Below are 15,526 nucleotides of genomic sequence, written 5' to 3'. Positions count from 1 at the left end.
CCCATGAGTCTCCGAACTTGAAATATGCCATGCTTAGTTTTTAAGACAAATTTTACTAATACATAATGTTTTAATTTAAACAGATCAGCACTTTGCCTAAAACATTCATGCAATTGATTTGGAAAAGTCTACAACAATTGACAGCCACTATCATTGTTAGTGAGCTATTTCATATGAGTTTTTGGCACATAAAATAATATGAAAAACTGCAAATGCATACTGTGTTAATACAGTTTTATCAAGTTTAAGTTGATACTTTAGGTCTATGAAAGTTGAAAGATAAATTGTCGGTTTCATTATGCTTTGCCATTGATTGGTTATTGTAAATTGTCTGTCTTCCAAATGACTTACCATTTTACAGAGCCTATAAAGTAACAGGTGAACAAAATTGGGAAAGGTAAAAACAAATTCCATTATTTCATACCCTGACATGTTTTTTTCTTATTTTCCTTGAGGAGCTCTGTATAATAATAAAGTAAGTGTAAACGTTTGGCAATTGTCAAAAAAAAAACCTTCTCACTTGGTGTATCCCATCATAAGCATAAAATTTCAGCTAAATTGGTCATCGAAGTTGCGAGAAAATTCTGAAAGAAAAAACCCTTGTTGGACGAATTTGTGTGCTTTCAGATAGGAATTAAAGACTTCCAGCCAGAAGGCCTTTTAATAAAAGACTTCCAGCTAGAATATTTTAGTGAGAAATTATCACTTTTTCAAAAACTACGGGAATTTTTGATAAAGAAATTTAACAACTAACAATAGCTTTTACACAATTACATCAATTACTACACAACCATCAATTCATAAAGTAAGTATTGTTTGAAGCTTTGCATGGTGTGGAGAAATAAGACATTATAAATAAATGGTAAACTTGCGGTACAACCATGTGTATCTCCCACTTACATACTGTACAATGTCCTGTTTCATTCCAACCCATGTATAATGAAAGGAAATTTTAGACAGCGTGGTATTTATTCCACTATGTCCCCCTGTTGGTGATACGTGGTACATCCTCAGAATGTCTTCCACTTCATCCTCTTCCAGTACTACCTTCTTCCTTTGCTTGCTGTTAGCTGCAATGAAGTACAGCTCACCTCCTTAAAATGAAAAAAATGACAAGCAATTATTGACTATCTGAGTGAGGCCCTTGTTAAAATTATATCTACAATTAAAACAAAGTGAAAATATCGGTTTAGCACAAGCAAAATGCAGAAGAATAAAGGAACCCCTCAATGCCCCCCCCCCCCCCCGCCCACAATTGTGATGATTGTAAACATGTCACTGTCCGTCCCTCTCTGGCCACCATTTAACATCAATAGCTTCTATTATAACACCCCTTGCAAGTATTCTGCCTGTTCATTGGTTAGGGCGCGTCACATGACATGTCTTAGTTTTGCTAGACGACGGCCGTGTGATAGTGCGTCGAGTTTGCCATGCGCTAGTCTGAAGACAAGCACACGGCACTGTGCGCTAGTCCGACAGACTAGCACACGGCGTGCAGTACCCAGACATCCGTTGCGTGTATGAGGATGATAAATTAATAGTCTGTAACCATTTCGGATTGCACGACACTAAATGCAACACAGTAAGTATTCGCGTCGTCCGTGGATTGTAGCTTTCAGGTCTGTAACTTAATAATAATAGTACAGTATTTAGAAATGTTTGGGGTGTTATAAAACAAATATTGACTGCTTTTACTCGTGCAATGGTTAAAAACTATGACTCCCGAGGTGATCCCCATAGCGTTCTATTTTCCCGAGGCTTCGTCTTGGGAAAAAAGAACGCTCCGGGGATCACCTCGGGAGTCGTATTTTTAACCATAGCACTCAACAAGCAGTCAATATTTGTACAATAGTACAACATGATTACTAACTACTACTAGTACTAGCCAACCCAAAATCATTGTTGCCACGATCACATCTCGACTTAGTAAGATTCTTACTGTTAACACAACCCGACAACTACTACTCGTTTTTAGTATAAACATATTCCTCCATGTATGTAAATAAATAAATAAATAAATAAAATATAATTTTTTATAAATAAATAAATAAATAAATAAGTAAATCAATCAATCAATCAATCACAATCAATCAATACATGCATAAACCACTAAATAAATAAATAAATAAATAAATAAATAAATAATAAATAACACGATCAATAGTAAATGTATGTACGTATGAACATACGTATGAACATACGTATGTACATACGTTTGTAGGTATAAATGTATGACTGACATACCCCACATAGGCACTAGATCAATGTTGATGTAGATTACAATTATGACTTACTGATCTTGTCGTACGAATGTTTCCTTGCCTGAGCCCGCACTACCTTCTTCTGGTTGTCAGAAAACCCTTCCGCGTAACTGCCACTCGTCAAATACTCGGAATACTCAATAACGTGCTTACTTTTGTCGCAATGCCGTCGCAGCCGCTCCACTCGGTGGACACTTATTCTCAAACGTTTGGGGTTCATTGGTACACACTAATAAGTATCCGAAGGAAATATTGACCATGTCCCGTGTTATTGCTAAACTTGACCTAGTCCCAACTAAAACGTTTGGGGGCCCATCGAATTCCGTGTCAGAATACAGCGTGTAGTCAACAGGCACGCTGACTGCAAGAACAGACCCCACTATTACCCTTCACATAACCCAACCTCATAATATTTAACCCTCGACGGAATTTCTTCAAATTTTTAGAATGTATTAATGACGAATGTAGCTTAATAAATAGTCTGTTTTCAGCTTTTTCCTATGTATAGTTGTCAACTTATTCAAAGTTAAAGTCATCTCAAACGTTTGGGGCTCATCGACTTCCAAGTACCGCCAATACAGCGTATAGTGAATACTGTAACATTCGTGCCAATCAGCCAGTAGACTTGATGACAAGTCGTTAGGCGCTGCCTATTTGTCTGCCTTTCATGCAACAGTCACAGTGCGATGTTAAGGCCGAGTTATAGTCGGTCGCGCGATGGTTGGGCGTCGGAAATCTTGACGCGCAATCATAAAAAGACGCGGTTTTTAGGCCTTAGTCTTAAGATTGCGCGCAAGATTTCCGTCGAGCGACCATCGCGCGACCGACTATAAACCGGCCTTTACACATATCAGCCAGTAGAGGGCGCCAGCACGGCTCCGCGGTGCAAGAACAGATCCCCACTATTATACCCTTCACAAAACCCGTCCTCATAGTATTTAAACCTCGGTATAATTTCTTCAAATGTTCAGAATCTATTAATGAAGAATGTAGCTTAATAAATAATATTTTTTCATATTTTTCCTATGTACAGTTGTCAACTTATTCAAAGTTAAAGTCATCTCAAACGTTTGGGGCTCATCGATTTCCCAGTACCGCCACTACAGCGTATAGTCAACAGGCACGCTGACTGCATGAAAAGACCCCACTAATAAACCCTTCACAGAACCCGTCCTCAGAGTAATCAAACCCCGGTAGAATTTCTTCAAATTTTTAGAATCTTTTATTGAGGAATGAAGCTTAATAAATAATATTTTTTCATATTTTTCCTATGTATAGTTGTCAACTTATTCAAAGTTAAAGTCATCTCAAACGTTTGGGGCTCATCGATTTCCTAGTACCGCCAATACAGCGTATAGTTAACAGGCACGCTAACTGCATGAAAAGACCCCGCTATTATACCCTTCACAGAACCCGTCCTCATAGTAGTTAAACCTCGACGGAATTTCTTCAAATTTTTAGAATCTATTAATGAAGAATGTAGCTTAATAATTAATATTTTTTCATATTTTTCCTATGTATAGTTGTCAACTTATTCAAAGTTAAAGTCATCTCAAACGTTTGGGGCTCATCGATTTCCTAGTACCGCCAATACAGCGTATAGTTAACAGGCACGCTGACTGCATGAAAAGACCCCACTAATAAACCCTTCACAGAACCCGTCCTCAGAGTAATCAAACCCCGGTAGAATTTCTTCAAATTTTTAGAATCTTTTATTGAGGAATGAAGCTTAATAAATAATATTTTTTCATATTTTTCCTATGTATAGTTGTCAACTTATTCAAAGTTAAAGTCATCTCAAACGTTTGGGGCTCATCGATTTCCCAGTACCGCCAATACAGCGTATAGTCAACACGCACGCTAACTGCATGAAAAGACCCCGCTATTATACCCTTCACAGAATCCGTCCTCAAAGTATTTAAACCTCGACGGAATTTCTTCAAATTTTTAGGATCTACTCATGAAGAATGTAGCTTAATAAATAATATTTTTTTATATTTTTCCTATTTATAATTGCTAACTTATTCAAAGTTAAAGTCATCTCAAACGTTTGGGGCTCATCGATTTCCAAGTACCGCAAAACAGCGTATAGTCAACAGGCACGCTGACTGCATGAAAAGACCCCACTATTATACCCTTCACAGAATCCGTCCTCATAGTATTTAAACCTCAGCAGAATTTTTTTTAATTTCTAGGATCTATTATTGAGGAATGAAGCTTTATAAATAATATTTTTTCTTATTTTTCCGATGTATAATTGTCAACTTATTCAAAGTTAAAGTCATCTCAAACGTTTGGGGTTCATCGTTTTCCAAGTACCACCAATACAGCGTGTAGTCAACAGGCACGCTAACTGCAAGAACAGACCCCCACTACCCTTCACAGAACCCATCCTCATAGTATTAAAACATCAACAGAAATTCTTCAACTCTTCAGAATTTATTAGTAGGGAATGTAGCTTGATAAATAATATTTTTTTCATATTTTTACCAATGATAGTATTAAAACACGTGTTCTTGCTCACACGTGCGTCGTGGGCGGATTACTCTTCATGCGTGGACAAAACCACTCTGGCTTTTCGGCGATACCTCTAACATGCTACCACCTTTTGAATTGAAATCACAGGCTATAGTTATACTTTATATGTGTACATTTAACATAGATTAAAACAATCAAATGGTTAAAAAAACAAAGGTATACGCTCCCGTTAAGGCATTACAAGGCATCGAGTTTGTTTTATAAAGAACTGCTCGTTTACTTTTATAAGATTTGTTATGCCATAAAAACGAAAAAAACTAAAGAGTGAATTTTCTTTGGGGAGATTAATACTTGAATTAACCAATTGAACACAGAACACACATATTTGAGGATACTCAAACTTTCACCAAAATTCATCGTCTTCGCATTTCTGGTCAGAGACGTCAAGACTGCAACCTTGTGAAAAAGATGCTTTATGGCTTCTAAAACCAAGACGTCTGTCAAGTACTGGTATCTGTAAGGAAAATGGAGAATCCTGTAATGTTGCAACTTCGTAAGCTTGCATTTTAAAATTATCAATATTTGACGGTCCACACCGCCTTCGTGGAGGACGTATGACTAGCGTACACTATAGCTATTTTAACGAAATGTTTTAGCACCATATGAAAACAAATCTTGAAAGCATCCCATTATTTTTTGTTTACCTGTAACATTAGGTAAAATATAGGATTCGTATTTATATAAAAACCTTATAATGTTGTATTAGTCTTAAGCCTAATTTTTAAGAAGTTCATTTCAATACAAGTCCCTCAAAGAAACAGTTGTTTCCAAAAATGTTGTGGAAGTCTGGAAACTTTTCATAAAATATAATAGAAACAAAATAAAAAACAATAATAATGTGAACGCTTTTTTCAATATTTTATTAATCATTTTTTTTTTCAATGTATACATTGAATCATACAAAGTAAGAACGCTGCATTATTAGTTAATCCTCCTCTCTTTTTCATTTTGTTGGCCCACAAAAGACTGTTCAAGCGTTGACACTTTGTTTTCATCCATCAGAATAATGATGTGCTTTTAAGATATCGAATCGACTGTATAAGTGTTATGCTTGTGCTTACTGCGGCCGATGACGATATTTCAACTTTTGAAGACGGCTGGTCAAAGTTTTCGGAAAGTTGAAGCTCTTAGGTGACACGAGTGAAAATAGCCCCCTGTGTACACGGAAATCGATGAGTCCCAAATGAAAAAAATTATATACTAAGCTACATTCCTCAACAATAGATTCTAAAAATTTGAAGAAATTCCGTCGAGGTTTAACTACTATGAGAATAGGTTCTGTGAAGGGTATAATAGTGGGGATCTGTTATTACAGTCAGCGTGCTTGTTGACTATACGCTGTGTTGGCGGTACTGGGAAATCGATGAGCCCCAAACGTTTGAGATGACTTTAACTTTGAATAAGTTGACAACTATACATAGGAAAAATATGAAAAAATATAAGTTATTAAGCTACATTCTTCATTAATAGATTCTAAAAATTTGAAGAAATTCCGTCGAGGTTTAACTACTATGAGGACGGGTTCTGTGAAGGGTATATTAGTGGGGTCTTTATATGCACTTAGCGTGCGTGTTCATTATACGCTGTATTGGCGGTACTAGGAAATCGATGAGCCCCAAACGTTTGAGATGACTTTAACTTTGAATAAGTTGACAACTATACATAGGAAAAATATTAAAAAATATTAATTATTAAGCTACATTCTTCATTAATAGATTCTAAAAATTTGAAGAAATTCCGTCAAGGTTTAACTACTATGAGGACGGGTTCTGTGAAGGGTATATTAGCGGGGTCTTTATATGCACTTAGCGTGCGTGTTCATTATACGCTGTATTGGCGGTACTAGGAAATCGATGAGCCCCAAACGTTTGAGATGACTTTAACTTTGAATAAGTTGACAACTATACATCGGAAAAATATGAAAAAATATTAATTATTAAGCTACATTCTTCATTAATAGATTCTAAAAATTTGAAGAAATTCTACCGGGGTTTAAATACTTTAGGGACGGGTTCTGTGAAGGGTATATTAGTGGGGTCTTTTCATGTAGTCAGCGTGCCTGTTAACTATACGCTGTATTGGCGGTACTAGGAAATCGATGAGCCCCAAACGTTTGAGATGACTTTAACTTTGAATAAGTTGACAACTATACCTCGGAAAAATATGAAAAAATATTAATTATTAAGCTACATTCTTCATTAATAGATTCTAAAAATTTGAAGAAATTCTACCGGGGTTTAAATACTTTAGGGACGGGTTCTGTGAAGGGTATATTAGTGGGGTCTTTTCATGTAGTCAGCGTGCCTGTTAACTATACGCTGTATTGGCGGTACTAGGAAATCGATGAGCCCCAAACGTTTGAGATGACTTTAACTTTGAATAAGTTGACAACTATACCTCGGAAAAATATGAAAAAATATTAATTATTAAGCTACATTCTTCATTAATAGATTCTAAAACTTTGAAGAAATTCTACCGGGGTTTAAATACTTTAGGGACGGGTTCTGTGAAGGGTATATTAGTGGGGTCTTTTCATGCAGTCAGCGTGCCTGTTAACTATACGCTGTATTGGCGGTACTAGGAAATCGATGAGCCCCAAACGTTTGAGATGACTTTAACTTTGAATAAGTTGACAACTATACATAGGAAAAATATGAAAAAATATTAATTATTAAGCTACATTCTTCATTAATAGATTCTAAAAATTTGAAGAAATTCCGTCGAGGTTTAACTACTATGAGGACGGGTTCTGTGAAGGGTATATTAGCGGGGTCTTTATATGCACTTAGCGTGCGTGTTCATTATACGCTGTATTGTGTACACGGCCAATCGTGGGAAGTGTAAGGACTGTTGCTGCCAGTTTAGTGTAGCCTTATTACTTCGGATACTAATAGTGTGTACCAATGAACCCCAAACGTTTGAGAATAAGCGTCCACCGCTCCACTCGTTCATCACTGTGGGCGCCGCCATGACAGCTAGCTACGAGCAGTAGACCACTCAGCACCGCACTAAAATCGACTACTTTCGCTTCGTGTGCGCAGGCACTGCATGATGTAATACTACCATATTTGGTATGCCGGACCGCGGAGCATCCAGGACCGGGGAGACCGCCACACCGGTACACGTGGGGGGTCTCTGGATATTGCATTGCATTCAGAGGCTCCAAACTTGCAAAACCGGCGTGTAGTTTGACCTCTGACCTCTGTCATTTCCTGTATAGATACGCAGTGAATTCCATTGCGGACTTGAGAGCAGTGACTATTTGGGCATCTATGTCACTGCACGTGCATTGTATCCAATGGAACCACTGGGTCTAGCGGCAGCGACGGATGAAGACTAGATTGCAGCAAGAACAACCCATGTTCAGTTTTTATGGTTTATAAACCATGATTTGTGCACATTTTTTATGGTTTATAAACCATGATTTGTGAGTGCACATTTTGTTATGGTTTATAAACCATGATTTGTAAACTATATTTGTAGTTCAATTTTCATGGTTTATAAACCATGAAATTGATGCTTCAGTTTTCATGGTTTACAAACCATTTTTTAGATGCTTCCGATTTCATGCATGGTTTATAAACCATGATTTGTAAACCATGATTTTCATGTTGCAATTTTCATGGTTTATAAACCATGTTTTTTAAATGCCTCAATTTTTATGGTTTGTAAACCATAATTTTTAAACCATGATTTTCGTGCTTCTATTTTTATGGTTTATAAACCATGATTTTCATGCTTAAATTTTTATGGTTTATAAACCATGTTTTTAAGATGACCCAATTTTCATGGTTTATAAACCATGATTTGTAAACCATGAACTTGATGCTTCATTTTTTTCTGGTTTATAAACCATGTTTTAAAGATGCGTAAAATTTCCATGGTTTATGAACCATGATTTATAAATGTTTGTTGCATGTTCATGGTTTGTAAACCATAAAAAGGATTTGGCAACACTTTCTATGGTTTACATCTAATTGATATAAACCATGGTAAAAACATGCCTTAAAAATGCCAAACAATTAATTGACAGACGGCGCCCCATAGTTAACCATGGGTGTGATTTTGGCACAGGCCTAAACAGTGGATGTGATTTAGTAATGCCGCTAGCAGTGGATGTGATTTTGATAATTGGTCAATTAACCATAGATGTGATTTCTATAGCTGGGATGTGATTTTGGCTAAGGCCTGGACAATGGATGTGATTTTAGTAATGCCGCTAGCAGTGGATGTGATTTTGATATTGATGTGATTTCTGGCTCGGATGTGATTTTGGATTAGGCCTAAACAGGAATGTGATTTTAGTAACGCCGCTGGCAGTGGATGTGATATTGATAATTGGTCAATTAACCATGGATGTGATTTCTGGCTCGGATGTGATTTCAGTGGTGCAGATGTGATATTGGATAAGTTTTTTCGAAATCACATCCCTTTTCCATTTTAGTTGTAAAATCACATCTATCTAGGCCATTCACAGTGTGAGAGTGAGTTCGGTTCAGGGTTTTGTAGACTTGCAACCCGACGTCTGTAACGATACAACCGTGTTGGATTCCACAAAGATGCCATGCCACTGGACCTTCTAATTTTCAATCCAAGATGGCGCGGGTTACGCTTTTAATAGTATAGATATCCTCGCTTACGTGTCATTATAGCCTTGATCAAGGCGCTACAGCCAGCCGCGATCTGCAAAATCCCAGTCCACATCACTGAATTCCACCAGTGCACCCCCATACATAACACAGTGCATATAATACGTATACAGCGTATGTACACACATACGTACTGTACATGTACATGTACCATCTGTATACGGTACACTTACGGTACACTTACGGTACATGGGTACTTCCTAAGTAGCGCCTTGATGGTTTTGTATCTGCCAAAATTTAGGGCGGAGGTCATTATGCTAATGTTTACTAACAACCCGTTCTCATTGGTTGTTGGTTGACCTATAAACTCTCGCTGCGATGTCAATCACAACGTTCTGCAAGCACTCGCACACACGTGCTCGTCGACGTAATATTGTAAACAAACCGTGGTTGTAGTTGCAATGGCGGCGGGCGAGGGAGAAATCCCTACTAGTAAAACAAAACAGTAAGTCGCTGGAAATCAGTGGTGTATAATTTGCAACACAACTACAGAAACTTTCAACAAAATATAACAACCGCGTTTAATGCATCAATCATGGGTTTAGAAATAGAAGGAAGAAAATTAGAACATGTGAAATGTGTTTGAGAAAGGTTAAAAAAGTATCCACAGGTGTCATAGGTTTCCGGCAAGATGGCTACTTGGTAAGAATTCTTAGGTGTTGGGCATATGACAGTACAACACACCCCATCCCCTTGAAGCACAAACACAGACCAGATGAGATAAGAAACCCAGCTGTTTATTTTGTCTTAATGTAGACATATATTATTTATTACGTTTCTCGCGGTAAATCAAAGTTGGGGATCGAAAATATGTGTTGTCGAAAACATACCAGACGGTAGAAGATGCGTGTGGCTGAACATGTGGCTGAACAACAACTACAAGTAAAGTTCAATTTCATAAACTAACTCTTGCCATACTACTAGTACTACACTACAACGTTACACTTATAGTACAGCAGCTTTCAATTCAGGGACAAATCTACCAGCTACGTTGTAATTATGATGCTAGTCCTCGTGTTATAATGAAACGCAAGACAAGTTGTTCGAAGTTGTTCAACACCATTACCGACCGGGCGAGTCTTGTCCGGCTCACCCGTCCGGCAGCGCATTCAGACCCCTTACAATCATAGCTAATATACACACCACGCTCCCGACACTGCTATAAAAAGCACGTATTACAGTACATGTCCATACAGCTAGCGTACAGCGTACACACAACACACACACGCATGCATGCATGGACGTGGCACGATTGCTTGCAGTAATACGTCATTCTCAATCGCGCCTGTGATTGGCCAATGTTTAGAATGACACGCCCACATCATGAATACCCTTTTATCGGAATTCCGATAAAGCTTTACAAACCCATCAAGGCTGTTGTTTGAGCCACGTGTGCGAGGTTGAAAGTAGAAAGACACGACCGTACTCACGACTACGCTATACTGTTCTCGCTGTACAATGTATGGTAATGTACATTTGTGTATGCCATAGAGCTATATAGCTCTATGGTGTATGCACTGCATGCGTGTGCAGCTAACCGGGCCGGGGAACAGTACGTCAACAGCCTTGATCAAGGCTAGCCGGGGAACAGTACGTCAACAGCCTTGATCAAGGCTAGTGTCATTACGCTCTTTTTGATAAACAAGTTCAGGATGTACACAGATTGTGGGAAGTGCTGAGGCTCATCAGTCAACCCGGATTGCACCTTTCACTTTCACTTCAGCTGGTACTTTCTGGTATCATCCCTTGTCTTATGACCTTGTTGACAAGAGTTACCGACTCCCGGTATTTCCAAACGTTCTACCAGATTTCCTTGTTGGCAAAGAGCCCGGTTTCTGTTATATTTTGTATGGTTGTTTTTTTTTTCAAGGCAAACCCGTACCCATCGTCGTTTTCATTAAAAAGTAAACACGCATACACTAGACAACATGATCTGACGAAGGGTGACCCCCTTTCGAAGAATACAAAGGGGGACAAGTGCAATTTGGATGATACAATCAATTGTACGAATCTCGCTCAGACAAAAAGAAACTATCGTGCGTTTCATTTCTTTTGTCTCATAAAGGGATCAGCTAATGTTCTTACGTGTTGGTTGTATCGTGGAGGTGTCTGCGTTTTCCCTTCAAACAACCGGTGTTTTAAAAAAGCTCATTGAACTACAGTGCTATATCGGTGTATGGGCAATAACCAAAATTAAAATTCTTTATCCCCAACGCAAATTTGACATCTCTTATAATTATATAATAATACTTTTTAACTTATTCGGGCAATTACTTCACAAGTACAATACGACAGTGCGATGCCCACGACGATAGCATAATAATAACTGTTACCAAAAGGTGTATATCGATTTGTATCGAAACAATTCTAGGGAGCCTAAAGTACGGTATAAAATAATTTAATTTATAGCATTGTTTGTAGTTATCGTGTTTATACAAGGTTTGTCTATATGAATATGAACCTCATGCTGTTGTCGCTTTTATCAGTGAGCAACGGTGGACAGTATTACACCATTTACAAGTATTTTAATTGCAGTGGTATAGTTGGATTATAGTTATGATATAATGGCACTTTTTGACGAGGCCTTTTAGCCTTATTGTACGAGGTTGCAACATTTGAATCGAAGTTGTATTACAGACTACGGCAAGTATGGTGCTGTTGGCACTTAAAGGAACACGTTGCCTTGGATCGGTCGAGTTGGTCTTTGAAAAGCGTTTGTATTCATTTGTAATAAAATGCATATGATTAGAAAGATATTTTAAAAGTAGAGTATAATGATCCACACGAGTTTATATCACTCGAACGACAAACACGGTCAGCCATTTATGGGAGTCAAATGTTTGACTACCATAAAATTTAATGGCCGACCGTGTTAGTTCGCAAAGTAAAAAAAAAACCACGCAATTTCGAGGCAAATGTATGTGGATCATTGTAGTCTACTTTTAAAACAAACGAAGAGAGTAGCTTCGAAGAACTGACACAACCTATTCGAAGTGACAAAGAGATGTTGATGATTACAATGAATTTGATCGAATATGGCATCTTAATTCCATAAAATCAATGTTGATCCTGTACGGTTTTCATACATCTTTTTTGGATCGTTCATTCTTTAGCGTCCTCTGGAAACACCACGCGGTTTATAAAACTTACATTACTGCAATCATGTTTGCAGACCTTTCCCCAGAATCTTTTATGTGAATGAAGTGCAAAAAGCATATACCATCTCCAAAGATTTTATTTAAACCTATACAAAATAAAAATTGTCCTATTTCGGATTACACTGTAACGTCTTATAAACATGAAATTAACATGCCAAGAAACGAGTCTCTTTGATATGCCCCAATCCGGACACTGAGCATGGTGACTGCCTACTTCCCAAAATGATTAACACATACTGTTTTTGTTCAGGATATTTTGAAGATAAACCTCTGTTTTCTAAATTACATTTTCGTCTTACATCAATATTATTTTGAAACCGTGGTCTGATTTGTTTGTTTATTGACAAAAAACCGACTAGATAACGGCATGGATCTTTATTGGTCCACGGTAGTTGTTGCTGAAACAGTAGTCAGTCTCTTTCTCTATGCTGGTCTAAACAACCGTGGCCTATGAACACCCGAATCCTACGAAGTTCCGGGACTGGTGGTTTTTTTGTTGTAAAAACGAACCGCAGCCACGAGGTTGCATAACACTTCGGTGTGCTGAAGGGACAGTTCTGCAATGGCAACGGCGCGGTTAATGTACCTGTTATTAATTATTACTGCCAACCTGGTTGCTTTTGAAGGTGAGTTTGTATGGGGAGTTCTTATCCTTGTAGTTTGATTAAGACACCATATGAAAACTAGGCGATCATGTTTTCCTGACACTGCCTTGTATGTCAAACCATGGTCAAACTGTTTGTATTTTGCCAGATTTGTTTTTCTGTACGCTCGCTCATCCGTGCTTGCTTATAAACCTCGGCTAAGGTTTTCTAGTGTGAACACGGCCCTTGCACCCTGTATCTGGCGTGGAAATTTCTGGGATACCAAAGTTTGAGTTTTATTTAAAATAAGTGACCAGCCCGTCGATGTCACCAAACTCATCTAAGGATTAATCTTAGGGCTTAAAACGAGTTAAGTTCCCTATCTGAAGACGTAGGACGCATTGAACCATCCTAAGTTAGGACGGGTAACTCATCCTAGCTCGAAGTAGGACTAATCCAGCGTTTCGTGAAATCGGCCGCAGCCACGCGTCATGTAGGCTTATTGTACCTAGTGTCTGAATGGCACAGCTCCGAGATTTTTAAAACTGCACGAAAGAAAATAAGTGTTTTAGTCGAATCGGCAACAGCTGGCTGTGTAAGACTGTTGCCATGACTTCCAAAATGCACAATGGCGAGGTGATCCTCACGTAGCTGTAGCCACCAAGTACAGACACGTGAGTTTGAAATGAGAAGTGTGCGGGACATTGGAGATGACTACACCCGGTGTGCGTGAGTGTCGACAGGGTGTAAAACACGGAGGAAGATTACTCCCCTCCATGATTCTACATAACGCCGAGGTCGTAACCAACGTCCCCGGAGAAAAGCTCTGAGAACTGAACTAAAACATTTATACTGGGTCTGAACACACAGCTCTGTGTATTGCGCTCACTCTGTAGACATTCCTTTGTTCTATGCACAATTAATTAATATTATTCTTCAACACTTGTGAAACCTTGTGGACGTGTGTAAGTCCACATGGTGTTTCAAAACCCTGCCTTTTCCCTGGTGTTTACCAGGGAAAAGGTAAGGGTTTTTGTAAAGGTTTTTTTTTTTTTTTTTTTTTTGGGGGGGGGTAGCCTTATATAGGAATCTTTCTCTGTACACAGGAACAGAGTCTTAACTATTGAGGCCCGTTTCTGGGGCGGAAAAATTTCACAGCTTAATAACTTAAATTTTACCTGCAAGAAAGCACCAATTTTAACAGATTCACATTCCATGGCAGCATATGTTTTTCTGCGGTGGGTTTTGATCGTAAGTTATTCTTCACAAATCCGTCAATTTCATGAAATAATGCAGCTCCCAACGTTAAGGAATTCCCATTTTTGTTCGTACTCCTCTCACAGTCTGCCGTGTGTACGCAAGACGCATGCAAGACGCGCAAGTTTTGAATTGTGTTGCGTGTTAAAGCTGTGCAGTCAAGATACGGTGACCGAGAACTCATGCGTCTAAGCTTGCATCATGCGTCTTGCACGCGAATGTATACGCGTACGCACGACAACAGACAACACTTTAAGAAAACGATCGAAACGGGAATTTTTTAACGTTGGAGCTGCATTATTTCACGAAAATGACAGATTTGTGAGGTATATATGAGGACCAAAACCCACCGCAGAAAAATGTATGCCGCGATAGAACGTGAATCTGTTGAAACTATTGGTTTCTTGCAGGTAAGATTTGAGTTATGAAGCTGTGAAAATTTTCCGCCCCAGAAATGTACCCTGATGTCCAGGACGTCACTGTAGTACAATACGAAAGTGTAAGGCCGCCAGGGCTGGGGGGGGGGGGGGGTAGCCTACGCTCATTTTAATAAAATTGCTGACGAAGGGGATTGAAATACTATGAACTCCTTTTTTAAATTAAAAGAGCCAAACAATTACTGTACCACTGTGTAGGCTGTAGGCCTATAACCCTTTTTAGTTTAATTTCTCTTTGTTTTGAATGCATATTTCACTGAGGTCCGAATAGACTGTGCAAGTCTCGCGCGCGCCGGAGCGAGAAAACACGACAACTGAATAACTTATTTTTTTTATGAATCAAATCTTCGCTTAAATTTTTTTCTTAATGCCGAATCTGAACAACAAAAATCTCCCCAACGTAAAACTCCATAAGGTTGGGACCACAATGGTCCCGGAAGTTCAAATCTGCGCGAGACTTGCACAGTCTATTGTTCGTCCGCATTGACACTAAGTGTTTTGTAGTGACACGATGTCTATGATCAATCTGGAGTTGACATGTAGCCTACATGTAGGCCTAGCAATTACTTCCAAGGGTCACATGAATTCGCGTGGAAAACTCGCGTTTTGGACCAGTTAGCTCAGTGACATCGCACTCAGCAG

At 38.6% G+C, this 15,526-nt stretch overlaps 1 protein-coding gene across 3 annotated transcripts in view; it reads left to right on the top strand.

Annotated features, from left to right (window-relative positions):
- The first annotated feature begins 13,099 nt into the window (after positions 1-13,099).
- Positions 13,100-15,526, top strand: part of LOC139948540 (sushi, von Willebrand factor type A, EGF and pentraxin domain-containing protein 1-like) — a 62,606-nt gene continuing 60,179 nt past the window's right edge. For all 3 annotated transcript variants that reach the window (XR_011787454.1, XM_071946722.1, XM_071946720.1), the window contains exon 1: positions 13,100-13,232. Coding sequence is in view for 2 of the 3 variants with exons in the window: in XM_071946722.1 (XP_071802823.1) it covers positions 13,169-13,232 (64 nt within the window). In the remaining variant the exon portion in view is untranslated. The remainder of the gene's footprint in view (positions 13,233-15,526) is intronic.

This window comes from Asterias amurensis, chromosome 15, assembly GCF_032118995.1.
Source record: "Asterias amurensis chromosome 15, ASM3211899v1".
NCBI lineage: Eukaryota > Metazoa > Echinodermata > Asteroidea > Forcipulatida > Asteriidae > Asterias > Asterias amurensis.
Note: the sequence above shows the minus strand (reverse complement) of the source record. Positions and strands in the feature narration are given on the sequence as shown.